This window comes from Cydia strobilella, chromosome 21 (genome assembly GCF_947568885.1).
Source record: "Cydia strobilella chromosome 21, ilCydStro3.1, whole genome shotgun sequence".
Classification (NCBI taxonomy): domain Eukaryota; kingdom Metazoa; phylum Arthropoda; class Insecta; order Lepidoptera; family Tortricidae; genus Cydia; species Cydia strobilella.
The window spans coordinates 2294159-2321419 of NC_086061.1; the positions used below are offsets into that span (position 1 = coordinate 2294159).

At 45.6% G+C, this 27261-nt stretch overlaps 1 protein-coding gene across 1 annotated transcript in view; it reads left to right on the forward strand.

Annotated features, from left to right (window-relative positions):
• Positions 1 to 27261, forward strand: part of LOC134751067 (uncharacterized) — a 164481-nt gene that overhangs the window by 32972 nt on the left and 104248 nt on the right. Inside the window, exons 13-25 of the mRNA XM_063686412.1 lie at positions 693 to 809; positions 1105 to 1229; positions 1675 to 1903; positions 2723 to 2902; positions 9240 to 9332; positions 10172 to 10346; positions 15255 to 15470; positions 15859 to 15955; positions 16056 to 16176; positions 16828 to 17060; positions 18244 to 18394; positions 19702 to 19785; positions 21451 to 21720. Of these exons, the coding sequence (XP_063542482.1) occupies positions 693 to 809; positions 1105 to 1229; positions 1675 to 1903; positions 2723 to 2902; positions 9240 to 9332; positions 10172 to 10346; positions 15255 to 15470; positions 15859 to 15955; positions 16056 to 16176; positions 16828 to 17060; positions 18244 to 18394; positions 19702 to 19785; positions 21451 to 21720 (2091 nt within the window). The remainder of the gene's footprint in view (positions 1 to 692; positions 810 to 1104; positions 1230 to 1674; positions 1904 to 2722; positions 2903 to 9239; positions 9333 to 10171; positions 10347 to 15254; positions 15471 to 15858; positions 15956 to 16055; positions 16177 to 16827; positions 17061 to 18243; positions 18395 to 19701; positions 19786 to 21450; positions 21721 to 27261) is intronic.

The window sequence follows — 27261 nt, forward strand, 5'->3', positions numbered from 1 at the left end:
TGTTGACACGGTTAACCATTAGTGAACTTTATTGCAATGGTGAAAGGCCTAGCAATAATCAGTTAAGTGTGTTGTTGTAAAACCTTAATTTCGAGCAGACATTTAGCCATGAATATTGTTGGTGTGTTGAAATACCACAAATAAGATGCGCCAGAATATAATAGGCATGTAATTAAACATAATCTTACCCGATATTGTAGATGATGAAGCATGCTTGCCTAGATAAATATTGTTTTTTTTCTCTCGTACTAAATGACGTAGCAGTAATGGTTGCTAACAACCATTCGGAATGTCAATAAAGTCCCGTTTCAATTACCAAGTACCTATCTTAGTATTTTTTTTTAAATAAACTAGATGGCCAATTATTTTGTAGATTTTAGTGCTCACTTGCATCAGCTAAAAACTACTTTTACTCATCGTTTCTTCATACTAAAGAGTAACTTCGAGTTGAACATGCTTGCCCTGACTTTTGTAAGTTAAGTTTGTAAGACGATGTTGTTGTACCATTTATTTTAAAATATGTTTACGAAATTCCGTTTTCAATCCTTGCAAGCATTCCTTTGGAGAAGATAGCGAGGTTTGTTAATTTGTTTTAATTTAATTTACCCCTCAGTTGCCTATATATTTTCACGCTTGTTAACGCTTAAATAAATTGAAGTCTTATGCAGATATAAATAAGGTTCGTTTTGCAGCAACTGATGTCATCGCTGGAGAAGAGAGAGCTCCAGTTCAGTAACGTGATCGACCGCGGAGAGGCGTTGATCGCTCAACACCATCCGGCGACGAAAACGATCGAAGCGCACTTGCAGGTACAATTTAAACTTTATTTGTAGCAACATAGAGTCTATTTTAGACTACCACTTAAATTTTATAATCTTATGAAGTCGCCTGTCTTCAGAGCCCAAAGGGGTTCAAGTCTAACGACTGTCTAGTTCGGCGATACAAAATTAACCCTTTGAATGCCACGCCTATCATGCGCGGTGTGTCATCATGAACCTTGTCGCAATGCATGAAGGTTAATATTGGGCTGTAGCCGCGCAAGGGTTAAGCAAAATTTAGAATAGCTAGCGAGCTAGTATTTAACGTTCCTGGTTGATATAACAGGTGATGCAGTCGCAGTGGGCGTGGGTGCTGCAGTTGACGCTGTGTCTCGAGACTCATTTGAAGCATACCACCCAGTACCACAACTTCTTCGAGGAGGTCAAGGAGGCCGAGAAATGGATACAGAAGTAAGTGCTTACAGTATTCCTTATTATTAAGGTTGCGTTTCCACCAGAGATGTGCGAGGATGCGGATGTGCTAGGGTATGGGGATGTGGTTATCGATGGACGTGTGTGTTAAGAACCAATAGATAATTGCTGACTAGCGCTGCGCTGAGCGAGAATAGGTAAATGAAGTGATTCTATTGGTTCTTAACAAACCCATCCCTTGCTGCGCGTGCTTGAAGCATGACACACCACACGTTTAAAGTAGTTCTCACTAGAAAGATGTGTTTTAGTTGATTTTCAACTGTTGTCCCAAAATATTTTTGCGTTGCGCCACGTACAATCACGAATTGATCAACGTTAAATACAGTGGCGGTGCTGTCATCTCATAGAGAACTAGAAGCATTTTAATTTGTTATCTAGCTTAATAAATGTTCTACAATTATTGATTTGCGTTTTTTCTCCACAGACGCGAAGAAGCTCTAAACTCGACGTTCTCCCAGTCAGAGTTCACCCTCGACCAGGGCGAGCGTCTACTCAAGGGCATGCAGGAGCTCCGTGAGGAGCTGAACTCTCACGGCGGCCTCGTGTCTCGGCTGGTGGAAGAGGCCCAGGCCGTGAGGCCGGTGAAACAACGGCGGGCGCCTATCACGAGGCCGCTCAGGGCCGAGACTGTGTGCGCTTATAAACATGCTAATGTAAGGAGAATGAGTTTGTATTCTTTAGAGATTGAAAATCAAAATTATAATAGAAGATATGAACGATCTAGAGATGCGTTTATACCTGATAACTATTTTGCATCATTTGTGAATCGCTCGCGCATATGAGCACTGTGAAGTTATTGTAATTGTTTTCGTGATAGTGTACTATGCGCTAGTTTACTTCAAAGAGGCGCAATCGTTGCGTGTTTTCTAGACGTCGGTGGTTGGCGCATCTTAAGAATCAATGATGTCAAGTAACGGCAGGGTCGCCATGTAAGGTTAAGTATAATTTATAGAGTTCCTATCGGCTAACTTTGTACCGACTTTGACAGAATAAATTGTAGAAGTGTAGATTTTCAAAAAAAGATTACGGTTATAACATTCCACACATTGACTTATTAAATTGCTATGCAGAGCGGGAGCTCGTTTCGACTGTACACATAGCACGTACAGTGTACAATATTTATATGTGGACGCATGGCGTGTACGGTCAGCTGCAGATGAATGGTGCCACGCTGCATACAAACCAGGGCTCGGAACCGGTATTTTTTAAAAACCCCGAAAAAGCCCAATATTTTGAATTTTTTTATGCTCATTACGTAGGACTGAATCATGTATTTAGAAAACAATTTTGCATTATTAAAACGTCCCATTAAAAATGAAATTATAAACAAAAGAACGAAAAAGAACGTAATAATACCGGTATTTTTGTATGGAGCAATTACCGGTTTCCGACCCCTGATACAAACTTCCATGCATGGGTGGCACCTTTTCTCTGCAGCTACGTGTATGGTAACGATGACGATGTTGTGTCAGATCGCGATCGAGAAGGGGTCGGCCGTGACGGTGGTGGACAACTCGGGGCGGTCGCGCTGGCTGGTGCGGCTGGGCGGCGCGGGCAGCGAGGCGCAGCTGCCGGGCGCCGTGGTGGCGCTGCCGCCGCCGTGCGCGCGCGCCACCGACGCCGCGCAGCACCTCCGCAACGCCTACGACAGGGTAAGGGGTCGGCCGTGACGGTGGTGGACAACTCGGGGCGGTCGCGCTGGCTGGTGCGGCTGGGCGGCGCGGGCAGCGAGGCGCAGCTGCCGGGCGCCGTGGTGGCGCTGCCGCCGCCGTGCGCGCGCGCCACCGACGCCGCGCAGCACCTCCGCAACGCCTACGACAGGGTAAGGGGTCGGCCGTGACGGTGGTGGACAACTCGGGGCGGTCGCGCTGGCTGGTGCGGCTGGGCGGCGCGGGCAGCGAGGCGCAGCTGCCGGGCGCCGTGGTGGCGCTGCCGCCGCCGTGCGCGCGCGCCACCGACGCCGCGCAGCACCTCCGCAACGCCTACGACAGGGTAAGGGGTCGGCCGTGACGGTGGTGGACAACTCGGGGCGGTCGCGCTGGCTGGTGCGGCTGGGCGGCGCGGGCAGCGAGGCGCAGCTGCCGGGCGCCGTGGTGGCGCTGCCGCCGCCGTGCGCGCGCGCCACCGACGCCGCGCAGCACCTCCGCAACGCCTACGACAGGGTAAGGGGTCGGCCGTGACGGTGGTGGACAACTCGGGGCGGTCGCGCTGGCTGGTGCGGCTGGGCGGCGCGGGCAGCGAGGCGCAGCTGCCGGGCGCCGTGGTGGCGCTGCCGCCGCCGTGCGCGCGCGCCACCGACGCCGCGCAGCACCTCCGCAACGCCTACGACAGGGTAAGGGGTCGGCCGTGACGGTGGTGGACAACTCGGGGCGGTCGCGCTGGCTGGTGCGGCTGGGCGGCGCGGGCAGCGAGGCGCAGCTGCCGGGCGCCGTGGTGGCGCTGCCGCCGCCGTGCGCGCGCGCCACCGACGCCGCGCAGCACCTCCGCAACGCCTACGACAGGGTAAGGGGTCGGCCGTGACGGTGGTGGACAACTCGGGGCGGTCGCGCTGGCTGGTGCGGCTGGGCGGCGCGGGCAGCGAGGCGCAGCTGCCGGGCGCCGTGGTGGCGCTGCCGCCGCCGTGCGCGCGCGCCACCGACGCCGCGCAGCACCTCCGCAACGCCTACGACAGGGTAAGGGGTCGGCCGTGACGGTGGTGGACAACTCGGGGCGGTCGCGCTGGCTGGTGCGGCTGGGCGGCGCGGGCAGCGAGGCGCAGCTGCCGGGCGCCGTGGTGGCGCTGCCGCCGCCGTGCGCGCGCGCCACCGACGCCGCGCAGCACCTCCGCAACGCCTACGACAGGGTAAGGGGTCGGCCGTGACGGTGGTGGACAACTCGGGGCGGTCGCGCTGGCTGGTGCGGCTGGGCGGCGCGGGCAGCGAGGCGCAGCTGCCGGGCGCCGTGGTGGCGCTGCCGCCGCCGTGCGCGCGCGCCACCGACGCCGCGCAGCACCTCCGCAACGCCTACGACAGGGTAAGGGGTCGGCCGTGACGGTGGTGGACAACTCGGGGCGGTCGCGCTGGCTGGTGCGGCTGGGCGGCGCGGGCAGCGAGGCGCAGCTGCCGGGCGCCGTGGTGGCGCTGCCGCCGCCGTGCGCGCGCGCCACCGACGCCGCGCAGCACCTCCGCAACGCCTACGACAGGGTAAGGGGTCGGCCGTGACGGTGGTGGACAACTCGGGGCGGTCGCGCTGGCTGGTGCGGCTGGGCGGCGCGGGCAGCGAGGCGCAGCTGCCGGGCGCCGTGGTGGCGCTGCCGCCGCCGTGCGCGCGCGCCACCGACGCCGCGCAGCACCTCCGCAACGCCTACGACAGGGTAAGGGGTCGGCCGTGACGGTGGTGGACAACTCGGGGCGGTCGCGCTGGCTGGTGCGGCTGGGCGGCGCGGGCAGCGAGGCGCAGCTGCCGGGCGCCGTGGTGGCGCTGCCGCCGCCGTGCGCGCGCGCCACCGACGCCGCGCAGCACCTCCGCAACGCCTACGACAGGGTAAGGGGTCGGCCGTGACGGTGGTGGACAACTCGGGGCGGTCGCGCTGGCTGGTGCGGCTGGGCGGCGCGGGCAGCGAGGCGCAGCTGCCGGGCGCCGTGGTGGCGCTGCCGCCGCCGTGCGCGCGCGCCACCGACGCCGCGCAGCACCTCCGCAACGCCTACGACAGGGTAAGGGGTCGGCCGTGACGGTGGTGGACAACTCGGGGCGGTCGCGCTGGCTGGTGCGGCTGGGCGGCGCGGGCAGCGAGGCGCAGCTGCCGGGCGCCGTGGTGGCGCTGCCGCCGCCGTGCGCGCGCGCCACCGACGCCGCGCAGCACCTCCGCAACGCCTACGACAGGGTAAGGGGTCGGCCGTGACGGTGGTGGACAACTCGGGGCGGTCGCGCTGGCTGGTGCGGCTGGGCGGCGCGGGCAGCGAGGCGCAGCTGCCGGGCGCCGTGGTGGCGCTGCCGCCGCCGTGCGCGCGCGCCACCGACGCCGCGCAGCACCTCCGCAACGCCTACGACAGGGTAAGGGGTCGGCCGTGACGGTGGTGGACAACTCGGGGCGGTCGCGCTGGCTGGTGCGGCTGGGCGGCGCGGGCAGCGAGGCGCAGCTGCCGGGCGCCGTGGTGGCGCTGCCGCCGCCGTGCGCGCGCGCCACCGACGCCGCGCAGCACCTCCGCAACGCCTACGACAGGGTAAGGGGTCGGCCGTGACGGTGGTGGACAACTCGGGGCGGTCGCGCTGGCTGGTGCGGCTGGGCGGCGCGGGCAGCGAGGCGCAGCTGCCGGGCGCCGTGGTGGCGCTGCCGCCGCCGTGCGCGCGCGCCACCGACGCCGCGCAGCACCTCCGCAACGCCTACGACAGGGTAAGGGGTCGGCCGTGACGGTGGTGGACAACTCGGGGCGGTCGCGCTGGCTGGTGCGGCTGGGCGGCGCGGGCAGCGAGGCGCAGCTGCCGGGCGCCGTGGTGGCGCTGCCGCCGCCGTGCGCGCGCGCCACCGACGCCGCGCAGCACCTCCGCAACGCCTACGACAGGGTAAGGGGTCGGCCGTGACGGTGGTGGACAACTCGGGGCGGTCGCGCTGGCTGGTGCGGCTGGGCGGCGCGGGCAGCGAGGCGCAGCTGCCGGGCGCCGTGGTGGCGCTGCCGCCGCCGTGCGCGCGCGCCACCGACGCCGCGCAGCACCTCCGCAACGCCTACGACAGGGTAAGGGGTCGGCCGTGACGGTGGTGGACAACTCGGGGCGGTCGCGCTGGCTGGTGCGGCTGGGCGGCGCGGGCAGCGAGGCGCAGCTGCCGGGCGCCGTGGTGGCGCTGCCGCCGCCGTGCGCGCGCGCCACCGACGCCGCGCAGCACCTCCGCAACGCCTACGACAGGGTAAGGGGTCGGCCGTGACGGTGGTGGACAACTCGGGGCGGTCGCGCTGGCTGGTGCGGCTGGGCGGCGCGGGCAGCGAGGCGCAGCTGCCGGGCGCCGTGGTGGCGCTGCCGCCGCCGTGCGCGCGCGCCACCGACGCCGCGCAGCACCTCCGCAACGCCTACGACAGGGTAAGGGGTCGGCCGTGACGGTGGTGGACAACTCGGGGCGGTCGCGCTGGCTGGTGCGACTGGGCGGCGCGGGCAGCGAGGCGCAGCTGCCGGGCGCCGTGGTGGCGCTGCCGCCGCCGTGCGCGCGCGCCACCGACGCCGCGCAGCACCTCCGCAACGCCTACGACAGGGTAAGGGGTCGGCCGTGACGGTGGTGGACAACTCGGGGCGGTCGCGCTGGCTGGTGCGACTGGGCGGCGCGGGCAGCGAGGCGCAGCTGCCGGGCGCCGTGGTGGCGCTGCCGCCGCCGTGCGCGCGCGCCACCGACGCCGCGCAGCACCTCCGCAACGCCTACGACAGGGTAAGGGGTCGGCCGTGACGGTGGTGGACAACTCGGGGCGGTCGCGCTGGCTGGTGCGGCTGGGCGGCGCGGGCAGCGAGGCGCAGCTGCCGGGCGCCGTGGTGGCGCTGCCGCCGCCGTGCGCGCGCGCCACCGACGCCGCGCAGCACCTCCGCAACGCCTACGACAGGGTAAGGGGTCGGCCGTGACGGTGGTGGACAACTCGGGGCGGTCGCGCTGGCTGGTGCGGCTGGGCGGCGCGGGCAGCGAGGCGCAGCTGCCGGGCGCCGTGGTGGCGCTGCCGCCGCCGTGCGCGCGCGCCACCGACGCCGCGCAGCACCTCCGCAACGCCTACGACAGGGTAAGGGGTCGGCCGTGACGGTGGTGGACAACTCGGGGCGGTCGCGCTGGCTGGTGCGGCTGGGCGGCGCGGGCAGCGAGGCGCAGCTGCCGGGCGCCGTGGTGGCGCTGCCGCCGCCGTGCGCGCGCGCCACCGACGCCGCGCAGCACCTCCGCAACGCCTACGACAGGGTAAGGGGTCGGCCGTGACGGTGGTGGACAACTCGGGGCGGTCGCGCTGGCTGGTGCGGCTGGGCGGCGCGGGCAGCGAGGCGCAGCTGCCGGGCGCCGTGGTGGCGCTGCCGCCGCCGTGCGCGCGCGCCACCGACGCCGCGCAGCACCTCCGCAACGCCTACGACAGGGTAAGGGGTCGGCCGTGACGGTGGTGGACAACTCGGGGCGGTCGCGCTGGCTGGTGCGGCTGGGCGGCGCGGGCAGCGAGGCGCAGCTGCCGGGCGCCGTGGTGGCGCTGCCGCCGCCGTGCGCGCGCGCCACCGACGCCGCGCAGCACCTCCGCAACGCCTACGACAGGGTAAGGTTTAGGCCGAGACATACCCGATGTACCGACGATCTTAGAAACTTCGTCTGCCCCCCGTACCCCGCGCTTGAAAATGAAGGAATAAAATTAGTGTGAGGACTGTACGATCGGTACCGTCCTCGGACATCCCACTGGGTACGCACGTGGCCTTCAAACTTAGAGCGTTTTTAAATTGAATGTCGGATACGAGAACAAAAAAGCAAAGATCATAAAGTGCCTTTTTGTACTGTTTTGTACATTTAATTACTATTAGTTGTTCAAAATAAAGCATTGATGCAAAAAAATAAAAGAACTAGATGCCATAGGGCATTCCTAGCAGTTGATGTTTTTCTCCAAAGGTCATCCGATATCGGATCAGGCATTATGAAAACACTCTTATATCAGCTAATAGTTCATTCATGATTTCTTATCACATAGTAAAGTGCATCACAAAATACTGCCATATTTGTTGCTGAAGTATTTAAGAGGCCGTAGTCGATTTTGGAGCAAAAATGTGAAATTGATAGATTTAATCGTTGAAATTATACACGTTTTGTTACGTAATCTCTAAATAACAAGTATTGATTTCTATTAGCACGTCTTCTCATCTTGCCTTTTAATAATGAGGTCGTGAGCGTGCGTCACCGGTAATGCATGACGAGAAGGGGCAGTTTTTAAAAATTCATCAAAAAATCATGGTGGTAAATTATACAAATTGATGTATAAGAATAGTTTCAGCAAATGTTGTAGATTGCTTAAGTATCAAAATTACGTTGAAATTAAGTCGATTTTCAGAGAAATTGTCACTTGTTTTGAAGTAATTTCTGGAGAAAATTGATTTCGTCTAACTTTCATTTACACTACTTCAAAGTCATAATAATAAAAATGTAGTCTGATAAACGTCAAGTACAGGATATGTGTAATACAAAATTACCATGTTTAGCAGTCCAAACTTTACGAAATTTACAAATAAGAGTGACAAAATCAGTGCTTTACGCGCGTTTACCTAAACGTCCATCAGAAAAGCAAACATTACTAATTTAGTGAGTCTGTTTTCAAAAAATTGATCTGATAAAAGGTAAGATAAGAAGACGTGCTAATAGAAACTAGTACTTGTTATTTCAATTAGGTAACAAAAGGTGTAAAATTTCACGGACTAAATCTATCAATTTTTCATTTTTGCGACTAAAATCGACACCGGCCTCTTAACTAGCGTATTACTTAACAAATTTAGTACAAATATAACAATTTAAATCAAAGAACATCTGTTCTTTAAAAAATTGGAATTCCGAAGTCAATCAAAACAAAAGTAAAAGATTGTAAACGGATATTTACATGTTTTAAATAGTCTTCATCACACGATTTGCAATCGACGATTGAGATAGACAGCAATTACAATTATATACCTACACAAATTTTACATCATAATTCTATTAATATAACCTAAAAACTATATATAACCCATGTTTACAAATCATTACCGCTAATCTTTGTTAATTATCTACGAAAACAAATACATGCTTATTACATATTTAACTCTACAGTATTACCAATAGGAACTAAAATAGCACAGCAACAATTTTATAAGTAATACTAAGTAATTAAGTTTAACAATAACATCAGTCGCTTTTAGCCATCCAAGAGATGCACTTTACCGTTTTATTTCATAGTTCCCTTTGGCTCGTGATCAACTAAAGTTATGTGTACTATATACATGTTCTTCAGCAGTTCAGTGTTGTTAATATGGTGGTTGTGGACGCAGGTGATCCAGCTGTGGCAGCGGAAACAACTGCGCATGCGGCAAAACATGATCTTCGCCACCATCAAGGTGGTCAAGGGCTGGGACTTCCCGCAGGTAAGATGTTTATTAGTATCGTAGTATTATCAGTTATTAAATTACAGTCCAACACGTTCACTACGGGATAATCGAAAGACCCCATGCAAAGTATGCTTATTTACGAGTTACGCCAATTGCCGCAGCGAAGGTTGCATTGAGGCTGTTTTTTTAGCACCATAAACACGATTCATTAAATATTCAAGATCTTCAAAACTGAGACTAGGACATGTGACTACATATCCTTTTTATTGCTCTACCTCAAAATAAATTTGGAAGGAAACACGCATAATACATAAAGATAGAGGTAAACAAAAGGCGGCCTTATCGCTAAAGAGCGATCTCTTCCAGACAACCTTCGGGTAGTGGAGAAATGAAACTTAAATTCAACCAAGTAGGCGGTACTACTTCTACAAAAATAAGATAATACATATACATACATACATACATACTAATAATATATTTTTGGTAATATATATTTAGCTTAGAATGTGGATATGACATGATTTTATTCAATAAACAACTTAAAATTAAAATACAATTTAAAATTAAATAAATAAATAGTATATAAATATTATATTATATAATTAGACGAAAATTTATTTCAGAATATTTCCAAACGGGTAATTTCCGCGAAATATCCGTAAGCTGAAGTGTTCAGCTGATACTTTAGAATTTTAAAATGTGTCTTAACATTTAACGAAAGCCCCGTTTCTAATATCTCACCGAATCATCAAGAACTTGTACGGTGGTTCGTCATAACAGTTGTTAGCTGATAATTCGTGAACCTTATTACTAAGAAATGTTTCTGTTAGTTTAGTTAATGTTTGTAAATAATAATGTACACGTTATTGTGTCAGTTCGTGGCCATGGGCGCGGAGCAGCGGCAGGCGATCCGTCGCGCGCTGAACGAGGACGCGGAGAAGCTGCTGGGCGAGGGCGACCCCGCCGACCCGCAGCTGCGCCGTCTGCGCCGCGAGATCGACGACGTCAACCGCCTGTTCGACGAGTTCGAGCGCCGCGCCAGGGCCGAAGGTACGTCACACACACTCCACTCCACTCCACTCCACGGACAGAGAAACTTAGGCCTCGGGGCTGGATCCGGCGACCGAGGCTGCCAATCAAATCAATCAAACCACTTAGATGGTTGGCAGTTCTCAACTGCGCATTTCTCCAAAATAATTCTGCCTCGCACACCTAAACTGTGGAATGAACTATCGCCTGCGATATTTCCAGAGCAATACGACCTTCAAACCTTCAAGAAAAGAGTGTAATCATCTTAAAGGCCGGCAACGCACAACCTGGTGTTACGGGTGTCCATGGGCGACGGTAACGGCGGTAATCGCTTACCAACAGGTGATCCGTCTGCTCGTTTGCCTCCTATATAACAAAAATTTGACCAACGAAAAGAGCCATATTCCGTGCTATCAAATATCCCGTGTCGTCGGGAGATAATTGAATTGAAACCGAGTAGCAATTAATCAATTTTATTTTTGTTACCAAGACGCACACCAACTGAATAACTGTGGGATAATTGGTTTATTTTCTTACCGTATTTAGGGCACAACTGTCGCTAGCTAGACCTTGGGCTTTTATGACCGAAAAATTAAAGTGTTTCATAATATTTTAACTTCCTCTAGTTAATCTAATCCTTTAATAATATAGGGTTGCTATGACGATTGCGGAGAGCATAGGTTTACGATTTTATGCACCTTATTATTGGCAATATTAAACATAATAAAAATTAGATATCTTTTGAGAAAATCACAACAACTATATATAGGTAAACTATCAAAAATGATATTTTTGACATACAATTCACGACACGACACGAAAAAAAAAATACTAAACTAAAATTCACCCTTCATTGAACTCTAATCGGTTTTTAAACGGTTCTTAAATTTTCATTCACACTAATTTATCATAGATCTGTCAAATAAACTCTAGCGTATTAACTTGAATGTCCGGCCTTGCCGGAATAGTTGTCCGTATGGGCGTACTGTCGCGTGCGATAGCGAGAGACGGACTTATAGCGTAATTAAAGTGTGGGTGGATGCACCTTAACGCTTTACTTTTAGTAGTCGGTCTTGATACTTGCGTAACTTGCGATGTAGATGCATAACTACAGTATCAGTTAACTCATTATCTGAATACTCGTACAATGAGCGAGACACGGGCTCATTTATGCTACCAGAAACTAAGGCTCTGTGAGCTCTAAATCTCGCGAACCCCCATGGCGCCGCCATTATGAAAAAAAAACTTAATCAACAAAAAAAAATGTACGTAATTATTGAACCTGCTCACAAAATTTCACGAGAATCTGAAGACAAATGCGACCCGTAGAAGAGAACATTCGGATATATGAAAGTATTTTTGCACAAGGTAAAATGGAGACCTTCACTTTCGTTCGGTCGATGAGAAGAAAAACTAGAACTCTGTCATAGGTAAAAAGAGCGAGTGCTTGAAAGTACGAAATTTGAAACGATAACCATTTTAAAACTGCAATAAATGTTAAGCAAATTTCAATAGGACATAGGAATATTGTATATTTCAGATTTGAAAACAGGAGGGACATATTTTACTCATTTTGAAAGACCACAAATCCTTACAACTATTAAACTTTGCCCGTGTGGCCGTCAATGTTGAGGTCACAAACTCTCAAACGAGAGCAGCGTTACCGTCCTGCGGGAGCCAGCCGCAATTAGTCCGTACTACGGGGACGAGTCCGATTGACGCTGGACGCGTTCTCCTTTCTAAACAAGTGCCGTTCATTGCTTTAAATTACATTACGCTCTTTTTTTGGTTAAAAGTAGTGTAAGTTAGGCTACACGTTCTGTTTTGATGTGTGTTAATATTACATTTCACAGCAGTTAATTTAAACTGCATTGTTTTTGTAATGTTCACAAAGTTTCAAATTTTGTCTATCAACAATCGAAAGTGATGAAAACGACGTTTTGTGCCATATTGTGAACGCAACGAACGGATATCAAAAATGAAGATGATAAAACGAATATTCTCGAGGGGAAAAGATGGTAAATATTCCAGACTAATTCGAATATTAGCGTCACAACAAACTCAACATTTTAGGACACAGTAATAGGCTTAAATTCCTCCTTTATTCAATAATTACTTTTAAACTCAACAAACTCAACATTTTGGGACAAAGTTACATGCTTAAATTCCTCCTTTGTTCCATAATTACTTTTAAACTCAACAAACTCAACATTTTGGGTTGGGACAAAGTTATATGCAAAAATTCCGCCTTTGTTTCATAATTAATTTTTAACTTAAGAGCTTTGCTCTTGTCGGTAGTGATGATTATGATGAGTGAATAAGACTACGTCCATTATAATTAAAACGAAATCGATCTTATCAGCATCCGATCATTAGCCTGAACACTACATATAATCAATACAGATTTATTCATGACCTAGCGCCGTATACATACTAATTAGTCAATATTTTCTTAAATGTTCGACGCCTAACTCTTGTAAATCCAGTACTGAAAAAAATAAACATAGTACTTATTAGAATCTTAATGCCTATTAGATCAGCTGTCATGTTGTTTATATTCGTGGTAAACACAAACTACAAATACCTGTACTGTCTACACTGTTTGTAACCGGCCAAAAATCTGCATATATGAACAATTTGGAGACGGGACACACGCACCAATTTAAATTTGACAACAATTTAAATAATGTAATTACACCGACGTCTGATATTGACCTTGAGCTTGTTTTCATCTGCCCCAGGTCATGTTATTGTGGCCCGCTTCATGTGAAGTGCCATCACCGTTATATATAGTCAATGAGTAACACAATCGTACGAATGGATCTAAGAATGCAATCATGACAAATGACAATAGTTACGAAGATGTTATCTTATCGTACTCCTGGTTGATTTAGACTTCTAACTTGTAAAAAACGTGTCTAAATTATCTAAGCGAAGTTGAGTTAGTATCTCCTGAAACACTGTAACCATAGCTCATGGCTTGCCCCTCGCGTTTTCAATACCGACACTTGCTTTAAATTGCTTACTTTGCACACTTGTTCAAAAAATAATTAATTTTAAAGCTAAATATGTATGAAATGTCTAGGACCCGGGTATGTCCTTAAACTACGTCCAAAAGAGAGGTATGGGCAATGTGAATGACATCTCGCTTTGTGTGGTAGGGCACAGGACAGCGGATGTCATTCCAGATCTAGAGCAGAGCCCAACTGGGGAGGTACCTCCACCTTACAGAAAACCGCAGCCAAATAACACTAGACCCTACTCATAGTGTTGTGTTCCTGCCGGTGAGTAAGGTTGCCAGAGCTCGAGGGAGAGGAGTGTTAGGGTCGGCAACGCGCATGTAACTCCTCTGGAGTTGCAGGCTTACATAGACTACGGAGACTGCTTAACATCAGGCGGGCCGTATGCTTGTTTGCCACCGACGTAGTATAAAAAAAAAAGAAATACTGCTATTTTGACACCATATAAAAACTGTTATTGTTGTGATGCATCCCTAGCTTTCATATGATGCGGCAAGGTCTATCTATGCGTGATATTTATTAGTAAAAACATCAAAACCTTATTTCAAAGCTACAGTGATAACAATGCTTGGGAAAATGGCAACTCATAGCTTGTGTTTCGAGTCTAATTTGGCGCCTCGTTCTAGTCAAATCAACCAAACCAAAGTACAGACGTACTTTATTAATGATAACGACTTCTTGAGAATAAGAGAGCGCCTACACGAGAGTGACATCACGGTTGTCGTTGCTCAATTGCAAGGGCAATTTTAGGTGTCGGGCGGCGTCGATCGGCTCGTACGTGACCGCCTGTCCAAAACATTTCCTGTGTACAAGACAGTTTTGGAGAACGGCTGATTTGATGTGTACATTTTTGGCAATTAAAAATTGCAAACACGGATGAGAACAGTATTATCGTATCAACTTTAGTTATAGTTATTATATTATATTTAAGGCCAAGTTTAAAATGGTCCTGATGTTGGGCAGCAATTTTCAATCACTCGCCCAGAATTCACCCGCTCACTAGACTCGATCGCTGATACACGGTTTCAATGTTTCAGAGCGTTACGACAGTTTACTAAACTGTACACTGTTTAGGGCGAGGAGTTTTGACTGTAGGCTGTCAGGTGATTTACCAGTTGTCATCGTGTATTGTTTTGATATTACAGTGTAGGTTGAAATTATGTGGTGTCATTCACCCGACTTATTATGTTTGAAGTATTCGTTGTGTAACTAATAGGTTTTTTTTATACTACGTCGGTGTCAATCAAGCATACGGCCCGCCTGATGTCACGCAGTCTCCGTAGCCTACGTACGCCTGCAACTCCAGAGGAGTTACATGCGCGTTGCCGACCCTAACACTCCGCACTCTCAGTGGTGAATATAGGAAGGAGATGGTTAAACGTAACTTGTCATGATGATGTTGCAGAACAGTTGAGGTAAAAAGTGTCATCGTATGTGTCCATAACGTGACGTAGGTAAATGTAGTTTATAATTGACGATAATGTGCCACAGAATCAATTAGTCGACCAGTAAAAAGTAGTAGATTTATAGTGATAATACTGTCTCTGTCTACCTCTTCACGCTTAAACCGCTGAACCGATTTAGTTGAAATTTGGTATAGAGATGGTCTGAGTCCCGAGGAAGGACATAGGGTCGTTTTCATCCCAGAAATCATGTTTTAAGGGGGTGAAAAGGGGGGTGGATGTTTGTATGGAGAATCGGTAAAATGTAGATTGGATAAAAAATAAGCTACCCAAATTACTAACTCCACGCAGACGAAGTCGCGGGCAAAAGCTATTTATAAATAATGCCTAAATCAGGTTATAGTTAGAGTTATAGTGGTGTTTAATGCCTACATGTTAAACTACCATTTTATGTTTCAATATCGCTTAATATTAATAAACCACTAAACAATCCTTCACGTTTCCAGAGGAGAGCAAGAATGCCGCGCGCATCTTCACAGAACAATCATCCTCGCTGCTGGAGCGGCTGGAGGTGCTGGAGCGGCAGCTGCACGAGCGCATCGCGAGCCACATCCCGCGCGACCTCGACTCGCTCGAGCACCTCGTGCTGCAGCACAAAGACTGGGAGAGCTCCGTGCACGCGCTCACCAGCCACGTCGAGGAGGTGCAGGCCACCTTCAGAGGTCAGTCACGAACCACTGCTGAACCATAGTATAAACAGGGCAAAGTGTGTTATGTGTGTGTGAACCTTTCCTGTCACAGCACACCTTGTTTAGTAAATAGCCAGTCTACTCACATTTCTTTAGAACTTGGAGATCATGGCATTTCAGTTAACGGCCAAGTATCATCGCCGTGTGAAAGTCCTAACACTTCCAAGCTCCAAGCAACAAGTCTTGCAATGTGGATTTCCTAAACTCAACTCACCCCCTTCTCGCTTCCGCGCACAAAAATGCACGGAACTCGTGTGCGGGCTAAAGTTGCAAGATTTTCATATGTACCTTTTTAACCCTCGAACCGACAGTAAAATACGCCTTTCACAAGCAATTTTCTCACTCTTATGATTGTTTTCAGGCATTGCCCTAAAGACACCGGCCATGAAGAAGAACCTCGACAAGGTCATGGGGAAATGGAACGACATGCAGTCCAAGAGCCAATTGTTCGTCGAAAGGTGAGTTGATTCCCATATAACTGCGAAAGCTGTAAGATATATTTGAAATCGAACAATAATTAAATACACCTATATCTATATTCTTATGTAATGTTTGCAGGCTGAAGTACGTAGAAATCGTGGTAAACAGCATGGAAGAGAACCACCAGAGCATCACCGAATTCGAAATCAAGCTCGCGCAGTTCAACGACTTACCCAACGACATCGAACTGCTGAAAGATGTAAGTAAACAAGTTCAACATTTTTTTAAATTCAAATGAGTCCATTCAGCAGCGACTCGGGTGTTCAAAATTATTTAAACACTTTTATTGTTGAGGTATCAAAAGGGTTTGCAGATCATTTTGAACATCTCATTTTAGGAACTTCTTTTGAGAATTAAAGACGCACTTTTCGTTCAGGATTAAAAAATATTGACCAAAACGTAGCTATCTGGTTACTCTCCATTCGTCCTCCTCCGTCAATCATTTCAAAAAACGCCTATCTTCAGTTTAGAGATCGGCAATTTTCTATGTCTGTTTACGTTTGAATAGGGGGTATTACTGCAATGTTCTTTAGTAAATCATAGAGTAACTTGTACATACTTTAACAGGTTTTTCACAAGTTTTCCGATATAATAAAATATGTCATTGATGCATCAAGGCGGTTTGTTTACAGAGGACCTACCGGGAAACGCGAATCCGAAATTTTCGCTCTAATATGCAGGACTGACAGAGATGTTAAACAACGAAATTTCTATTTTCTTGTTTTACGATAGACCCTCGGATTGTGGTAGTGGCGCCCCCTACGAAGTTTCGCGTAATATTCCCTATTTCGTAGTCAGTGAATATCTTGAATGTTTGAAGTTGATTATTAGTATATTACCTTTCCCTCAGATGCACGAGGATCTGCTCCGCATGCAAGTGGCGGTGAGCAAGCAGCAGGTCCAGGTGGAGCAGATGAACGAGGACGCGGAGAACTGCCGCCGGCTGGTGGCGAGCTCGCGCGGCGCGCTGCCGCACGCGTCGCTGCCGCGCGCCGGCCAGCACGCCGACCTCGAGCGCCTCGACAAGGAGGTCGCGCAGCTCAACACCCGGTGGAACAACGTGTGCCAGCAGCTCGCTGAGCGGTGAGACACGTCTTACTCATTTGTACACCTTATTTCATGGAGATTAACGTCTCAAATGGCTATAAGCAAAGAGGATATAATAAGATAGAGCGGTACTGTCGTAGTAAATTTTGTAACCACTGTAAATTCATTGCCATCTATCGACACACTTTAAAACTAAAAATGAAGATTTATAAAAATACGATAAAATGTATTTAAATATGGATAAATGATTTTTTTATTTGCATTAATTATTTTTATATGATTTTAACCCATGTTCTTTCACTGATATGCGTTAAAATTATAAATAAGAAACGAGACCGTCAACGCCCTCTATACGAGAGTAGGCCAAAGCTAGTGGCGCCATCTGATCAAGTATCAAAAGAGGCGCGTTTTTTCCTTAGACTGTATCCATCTATTACGGAGTTATATCTATCTTTGCTATAAGTAACGTTGCTTTAAAAGGATGCGCAGGAACTAAATGTCACTGACACTTGACTGTACCATATAGACTTGAACTCTATGATAGGAAGGATGACATTTCCAACTGGTGACTGTTGCCAAATATGTTTTACATTTGGTCTCTGTTCACTTAATTGTTAATAATCGTTGAACATACCACAAACTTGGTTATCGTTTGTCGTATAGTCGGCTTCCTATCATGGTTTATCAAAATTATCAATATAGCTTGGGGTAGGTATTTGAAAATTTTTGTTTGGTCAGCGGACAGACTAATGTAACTCTGCAGGACAATTACATTTCAACGAACGTAATTACACTTACCAACAGCATAAACGGCATGATATTTGATCCAATATTTCCTCCTCCATGCGTCGTGTTCCTCATTGCTGAGGGTCGTGAAACCCCCGTGGAATCAGCTTCTCTTTGACGGTGTCGCCATCTGTGCCTGTTGGCATCGTGAAGCGCGACGTGCAGTTGGGTGTCCAGGGTAGAACGGACTTGATCTGCCCACCTTGTTGGGCTACGGCCTCTAGGTCGTTTGCTATCAACCTTGCCAGTAACTTAGAGTTGTTCAAGATTATGACCTTCTTTCCTGGCTATGTGACCGAAAAACTCCAATATCCTGCGTAGACAGATGGTTGAGAGTCTGGTTTTGATGTTAAGTTCGCGTAAGATCGACCTATTTTCATTTGTGCGATTTTGTTCCAATATTTGGCGATACAATAATTAAATTTAATTGCAGCCTCCGAAGCTGCGAGGCCGCATACCAACTCCTGCGCAACTACAACGCCGGGCTCGAGAAGGAAGCCGAATGGATCGACGACTCGTTCGGCAAGCTGCAGGCGCAGCCGCCCATCGAGGTGCGCCCCAAGGAACAGTTCGAGCCCACCAGGGTGAGTCTTCTGCCAACAACTACCTGCACTGGTATTCGGAATATCTGTGCATCACACCGGCTGTATACACTCGTCCAGAGCCTCGAGCCGAGAGTCTCGACACCGGTCCGACCCAATCGGAGAAGGATGAGACGAAACAAGCATAGTCTGCATCTTCTCTAATGATTTTTTCGCCAAAGATCCTAATCTGTTAAACAAAAGCCTTTGTTCCTTTTGTGCATTGTGTATCAGCGAGTGGCATGCACTCACCAGCAATGGGCACGCGCACGCACAAAAGGAACAAAATCTCATTTGAGAAGATGCAGACTATAAGAGCGAGACGAGAAGGGAGGGAGCAGTATGTGCACACTCGTTCTCGGCCTGTCTCGGGGTCTCTCGACAAGTATAATGTAGCAGCAGAGAGTGTGCAGCGGACATCATGGCAAGATCTTAGAATTGATCATTTTCAAGATGCGTCAATCATTTCATGAAATTATCGGTTGGCCACATCATGAAAAAGTCGAACAATTTAACCATAACATGATCAATTCTAAACTGGCATTTCATGGAATGATCAAACTCTATGATCTGGCCACGACATATGCATCAGTATGAGCGACTCAACAATTTTTTGTTGTTTTTTGTCAGACTTTCGAACAGATGGTCGATTTTGAGAGGTCGACAAACTTCGTGATCGAACGATTGGTGTAGTGACATGCTATTGTCAATACGGTTAATTGACTATATTGTGAACCTTACTATAACGCCATTAGTTCCATGAATAGTCAATTAAGTGTTGCTTTTAGTATTTCTGCCCGTCGCTTTTTGCTCGGGCTATGCGTATTTATTACGAATACTATGTCCCCGTTATAACATTCACTATAGGAAGATTTTAGTTGTTGCTGGCAGTATAATGTACCTATTTTCAGATATAATTGCCTCAGATGATATCGACTTGTTAGGTCTCGAGTCCTTTCTTTCTCGTCTTCAAGTTGGTCATAAATATTAAATTAAACCAGTTATAACCAAAAAGCATGTGGTTACTGACAAACTGGAGACGTGGGCTGAATGTGGATTACCACTTACAGATCCTAATTTAAAGTCATTGCATGCACAAATATATTAACTTCGAAGAAATCAGATATACCTACTAATTATGTATTAAGTAAATATTAATGGTTTTAAATAAAATAATCCATTTTGCATGTTGTTCAATTTATAAAAAGCTAAACTATAATTTATCCGGCACAAAACAAGGTCGATTTTTGTTTTTGCACGTATTTACTAATTAATATTCATTTTTGGGTGTCTTGTGGTTTATATTACAGAATCTACTGACCAGTGTTGTGGAGAGAACGCCAAAGATAGAGAAGGTTAACGTTGACGGTGGCAGATTCATAAGAGAGGCGAAGGTAAATCACAGAACACTAAAACACACCACATAATTTACTTAATCTGTGACCTGTTTACGGTCTGGTTCGCAATTTGAAACTTGTTTTTCGAGTCAACATAGTGTTTTAAAAAACAAAATAACTGACGATCGATGCACAAGAATGTCTATTAATTCTTCTTTTTTTCAGTTATTTTGTTTTTAATTTTCTGATTATTTTATGGAGTTTAATATCCCTCATCTCTGTAGTATGAGGGTTGTTATGATTGTCGTTGGATGGAAGATATGAAATAGTTCAGCATTTCATCACCACCTTTCCTCATTCCTCGTTTTCGCTTAGTCGTTTCGTCTTCTTCTTTTTTGGGTCACTTCGTCTAGGTTTTCTGTCTATGAATCGTCGCACCTTTACTTTTAGACGCACGTCCGCTTTGGCCGTACATACCCCTGGAGGGATTTTAATAATTTTGATTCTACCTCAACAGACATACATTTAAAATTGTAACGCATGGGATCACTCCAGTGGGTGCTTTTGCGCTTATAAAATAATATCCACGCCTTTTGTGACTAAAGTGTGTGCAACTTATTAACATTAACATGTATGTGTGATGTGTGGATGAAAATATGATGGAACCAGCAATTTATTACTGCTCATCTGAAATCGCATTGTGACTAAAGCAGAATAGAATTAGCAAACAATTATGTTACGCACCATCTTGAGCATTCTACATTTGTGATTCAAAATTTGTACATACCCATTTTAGTAAGATCTTCTTTTATATTAAAAGTGATGTGAACAAGAGCTCAAATTATATTTGTCTCATCGTCTGTAATTGAGGTCATCGATCTCACCTCAAATGACTACCTTTGCATGCATTGTTTGGGTCTACCAGTGTAGTGTTGCTATAAATTTAGTTAAAAAAAATGTTAGTTTTGTACTTTGGTGATTTCTTAGGGTGTTAATGCACGAAAAATGGGTATGAAAAGTAAAGTGTTTAGTGTTGCACGCTTAAAAAAGGTGTTAAAGCTTTAACTGTCTCCCAGCATGATTCTCTCCTGGGATATTTTGAAACTGAACAAATTATCCCTATAAATCTATATTATGAAAGTGTGATGTTTGCAAGGAATGATAATTTTGCGTGAAGTATGAAAGTCTCTTGTATCACAAAACTTCCCTAACTAGGTATTGTATGAATGGCGAAACGAATGTCTTGAGAATATATTTTCTAATATTTAATGCTTAATTATAACAAAGCAGCTGATTGCTCTTTTTCTAAAATCTCTAAAAGAGGTATTACAATTTCACTTAATATTTCAACAGAAAATACACTAATTAATGCAAAAAAGACTTACTTACTTACTTACTCCGTTGGCTCAGCGACCTAAAATGAGACTTGGCCTCCGACACAAAACAACGCCACTTTTCTCGGTCCTGTGCGACCTGTCGCCAATTGGTGACTCGAATTTCGTGCAGATCCGCCTCCACCATGTCGCACCAGCGATACCTGGGGCGTCCGATAGAGCGTCTTCCTGCTGGACGGCCCAGGTATGCTCTTCTCATAGATGAAGATCGGATCTTCATCCATTCTCTCAAGATGACCCAACCAACGGAGTCTGTGAGCTTTAGTCTCACAAAAAAGAGCAATCAACTAACTAACCTATAACCTGCTTCGATCCTAACTCGAATTAGATCCACTCATCGAGATGCCAGCGTTACGCCGAATGGCTCTGCGACGAGGTGCACCCCTCGCTCGACATGAAGCAAGTCAAGCGGCAGGCCGAGCTCGACCAGGCCGAGAGACACCGCAGCAGGAACAAGCCCGCACCCGAGCAGAGCGGAGCGGAGAACGTGGCCAGGGAACTGGATGACCTGAACGCGAAGCACCAAAGACTGTTGGACATGCTATATGAAAGATTAAGGAGGATCGCCGCCGCCAACCCTGGAGACATTGTCACATTGGTAAGCGTTTTTTTTTTGCTTGGATGAGGCATCGACGAGTATGTGATGCCATATCTTCGGCTTCTAAATGGAAAATGCTACTCGTCAATGTGTCAAACAGTTGTGAATGCATTATCTTTGTTTTCGAAAATCCTGTATACTGTTTGAAACTTGTATATGTTTCGCAATAGATTCTTTTAAATACAATATTTAAGCTATTTCAGAATTATCGAAAACTATTAAATTTTTAGGACTTTAACTAGATTTAGGGATACTCTTGACATATTTTACACAACGTCGGCATTAAATGATTTATAAGCACATCATTTTATTGCAAGGCCAATTGCAATTTATCGGGTTATTGTTTTATAAATATGACCACCCTGGCATCGCAGTTGTGTTTCACGTATAATGTCCACTTCCAAGGTCGTTTAAATAAATAGGAACCGGAAATATTATGAGCATGCGATCCAACCTGAAATATAAAAAAGATTACATTTCAACTGTGATAAACAAGCCCATTTCACGTCTTTCTGTTTAATATTGACTTTGACATTAAACAGTTATAAAACTTATGAAAGTTCGTTAGATTCTCAAAAAGAAGAAAAGATAGTCAAGTTACGATTTGACACATAGATTTAGAAGTTATCTATCCAAACGAAGTTTAAATTTGCTTATACGCGATATCGCTACTTGAGAAATATAGTGTCACTAATTGTGACGTTGTTCCATTATTCAAAAGTTGAATTTTCAAGTACAAATCAGTTTGTATAGTGACACTGTTTTTTCAAGGAACGATATATTCTCAAATGTCTGACACGCCTTTTATATTATTTAACCGATTCCACGTGCGATGCTCGCAGGTTCGCGTGTTGACGTATAATTCACGACAGTGATGTCACCACATTATGTCATTAGGCTGGCCTCGAGGAGGACCGGCTAATGCCAAGATAGGCGCCTTAACGACATTTCGTTTTTACGTGCTTTTCATACTTCCTTTAAGAGATTTGTCATACTTATTCTAGTCGTATGAAACCCTATGTATCTATAATAATCAGGTGTAACTAATTTTTAGGGTTCCGTACCCAAAGGGTAAAAACGGGATTACTAAGACTCCGCTGTCCGTCTGTCCGTCTGTCAACAGGCTGTATCTCATGAACCGTGATAGCTAGACAGTTGAAATTTTCACAGATGATGTATTTCTGTTGCCGCTATAATAACAAATACTAAAAAGTACGGAACCCTCGGTGCGCGAGTCCGACTCGCACTTGACCGGTTTTTTTTAATGTCGTCTTCTGTTAGGCCTGTAGAAATCAATATTTAAAAAGTTCGTCAGTTTGTTCGCACGTTACATGCATTTTTAACAGACATACATATTTAGTTGTTCCATCATCATCATTGGCCACGGCCACGACATCTATAGCAGATGATTGTGTTTGCATTTCCAACCTTTTAACATTATGGCTAAACATTAACTATGTTAAACTATTAAACTGGTAATAAATAAATAGTAGGAACTGGACATCCAACCTATGCTCTTACGACGATCGTATTATACAATAAAAGTGAGTTGTTTATTACCTGCCGGTGTTAAACGCAATTCCGAGCACATTGTTATGAAATGTGGCAGTGTGAAGGTCGCATTACGGATAATGCATTCGCTGCACTGAAAATTACTCACCCGCCGAATCTCTAGTCATAATATATCTACTTGAAAATTACATATGGAAACGCTCTGAAGTGCCCATGTGACGACACTATGTAATCGCAGTAAGGTTGACAATTGTTCCGACAGGTTATGATGGTACTAGTACATGTTCTAAATAATGCATTGCTTTTGTTTGTCTCGTTAAAAAAAACCTCTACATTATATAGGTAGAATACTAGGGTAACTATGATACTTAGTTACTGGAAAATAGCAACTTACGCACTATTTTATCTTTGTCTGCACCCAAGCAAAATCAGATAGATTTAAAGTGGTAAATGTGCAAAATCCCACACGTTAAGTAATTGTAAAAATCTAGCCTTCTATCTATTTACGCCATGCAATTAACGTCTCGATAAAACCTTCATTTCTCGTCCACCCACTGTCTGAGCTCATGCCGTGGCCGCCGTGGGCAGCACCTTTATATGGCAGTTGAATGTAGTTGGTTTTGGCTTTTAAACCGAAAACATATCCGCACATATAAACGGTCACGTTTTGTCTAAATGGGTGATATGATGTTATTGAAGTCAGGGATTGTCTAGCTTTAAAATAATCGTGTTTATGTATGACATATATTATTTGTCTCTAACTAGCAGATTAAGTAAAAAGGAACGACTCAATGTCACATTTGAATTTAGATTAGGTAGTTCCCGACGATGTCTTCATACATAGATGTAATTTTGTTTTGACACTGTCCATATCGCCTGGATATAATTGAATGATACAAATAAAATAAAACCTAAATACGTCAATTTTACATCTGGATTACATTCATACAGATAATAACGGCTCTTAAACTTCAATTTATAATACTGAAGGGCAATCGTAATGCTTTGAAGAGGCGTCTTAAGATAAGTAGTGGCTTACTTACTCGTATCGTAAATAACAATTATAATATTCATATTTTACGAATGTAATTTTTATGATAATGCACATTTTATCAAGGAGAAATTTGGTTTGATATTTGCCCGATTGTTGATGGTCGGTATCAACGACTTGAATTCTTTATTAATAAAATTTGGAAACCTCTATTAAGCTTTTTCTCTTTCTAACAAACACAATGTCTAAATGACAGAGATTGGGACAAACGACTATCAAAGACTTGTTAGATTTGACGGACGTTTATGAATAACGCCATTAAAATTTAACCTGACGCAAACTTTATTTTAGCTGAAGCTAAATATGTAGTTCCGTTACACTTTAAAAGTTCAACAAGCACGCTTGATTTTATTGGTGATAAGAGTGATTTAGTAAGCGCTAATTATTGAGCAAAGTCAACCATAAGTCTATGAGTATTAGTAGATAGTTCAAACACCTTTGCATGATACCGCAAAAGGAATTAACGGACGAGAGCTAATAGGGTTACATCATAATTAGACGGGAAATATCTATTACAACTTCTCATTCATCTGAGTGAGTTGCAAGTTTTAAAGCATTACTCTAGAAACTTTAATTGGTTCATTATATGGTATAACTTGGATCGTACCGTCTTGCCTGCCTTGGACTTTATTTAAATGTAGTATTGTTACACTGAATGTATTAGGTCACGCTGTGACCCACACATATCTCAACTGTTATAAGGTAAACTATATTTAGACGTTACGTGGACTGGTATAGTTAAATCGTTGTCATTCCTTTTGTGCTAATTTTATTTTATTGCTGTAACATGGAACCGGTTTTTTTATGACGCCACATTGCCCCCTCCCCCTGTTGTGATCTTGAATAACTTTTTTACATACTGAAACATTAATGACTTCTTTACTTTTAAATTCACATTTAAACGGCGATAAAATAATTCAATGACAATTTGTCAAACATATATTAAATCGATGATATCATATTAAGTACATATAATTAAGATTATATCTATGAACCCACTTAAAAAGGACACGCGTGACAAGTAACCAGACAGACTTTTTGCATCTTTCATGTGTTTGTCTCGGGCGTGTTGTTTGTATTAAAGAAATTGTTTAAAACTTTATCGTTTCTCAAAGTAATTAAATGAGAATCCCAAGTTCCGACTCCAATTTTAAATTCCTGCGAACATTCCTATAGAATTCGTTAATATAATTACTCATCATGACGTCATTTTACTTGGAAGCAAGCATCGAGTTAAAAATGTTATTCCGTCAGCTAGTAGGTAGGTACCTAGGACTAGTCTTCAGTGCGAAAAAAGTTTTAGCTTACTAAATTTTAGCAAATTATTTCCGCTTCCCGATTAATTAATTCAGCGATTTAACGACAACCAAACTTTACTAGTAATTTAACTTTGTGTGAACTCTTATAATTCACCTTGAATACTATCATGATAGCTAAGAAATCAGCAAAACCGATGCAGTTAGGTTAGAGTGCTGTTGCATTTTTGACGGCAGAATATATTTGCGTAACTGCTATCCGTGAACGGGCTTTGAATTGAACCTGCCAAAATACCGTATCGATGGACGTCGGTCACGAAACTCAATGAATGGGCGAAGGGGTTTTTGTGATTAGGTTTTTGCTCTACTTTTTGTCCTTATGCGCACAGACGAGGAAAAAGCTTATCTATTTAGCGCCAACGCTAAAAAAACTTGAAAATAAACAATGTAAACATCATAGTTTTGACTTCTAAATTTGAATTTAGAAAGATTGATGAGTTTTGATTGGTCCGTTCAAACTTGCAACTGTGATGTAGTGTCGTGCCCTAACGCATCCGTTAGCCGAGGCCGACAAAATTATGTTTGAATGGTTAATTTAACCATTTCATGTGACGGCAGTATTTTTGCTATATAATCTAAATCATGAGTTAACCCTTTAAGGTTTTTCCTCGATATCCCATCCGCATACAGAATCGTTCCACCTCTCGCCAAAAACGGCCATGTATCAAGTACGTGTGGAATTTATAAGAGTTAGTTATTACTTGGGTGACGTAAGGCGACATCAATCGGCATGGTCATTGTGTCAAGGTTTGCAGATTACTTGTTCGAATCGAATACTAAACAGTAATCGGGGATAACCAGTTATGGCTTTAAATAATTTATTACAATTTAGTTCGTTTGTAAGATTAGTTCAAATGTCAGGGTTTCGCTATCACATGATAAATAACGATCAAATTATTTTTCCCCTCACTAGCTCGGAAAGCCGTCTATTATCCTTTAAAACAAGCGGGGAAAAACGCATTTTATCCACTAGTGGGGAAAGTAATTTGACCTTGGATGGAGCGTGTTTAAGTAGCTTGACAGATAACAAAACGTAAAACGCTCATAATAATGGTTCGTTCGATATTAATTATCATTAAATAAATGGTTTGAGAATCTAATAAAAAATACCAAATTTTGCTTTATTTAATAATTTTAAGTCATAAACCTTAAAATTCCATAAGAAACGTTAGATTTTTTATAATGATGTTAAATATAATTCTGAACGCACAAGTTGGGTCGATGCAATTTCAAAACGCATCGTTGACATTTCATACGTCAGAACAGAAATGTCAACATTGTCAACAAAAATTTTACTGTTCTTCTCACCGACTCACGTAAAAATCAGAATTTCTAGTGTTTTCTGTTATAATATCGTAAAAAAAATTAGTGATCCAGTGATGAAGATGATCTAACGCCTGTGGATGTTGCACTTTCCTCGCTATAGTGAGGGGAAAAGTTTTGTGTTACACACGGGTGCAAATGTATTTTACTTCTCGTGTGTTGAAACACTCGCGGGTAAAATACAACTTTGCACCCTTGTATAACAAATAACTATTAATGTAACTGTAGGCTGTACCAAAAGAACGCTTCAATATCCTTCAAGAACTGACTTTGAAATTCAGCAGCTAATCTTACAATGACGTGTCAAAGGATATTGCATCGAATCACTCAGTCGAACTG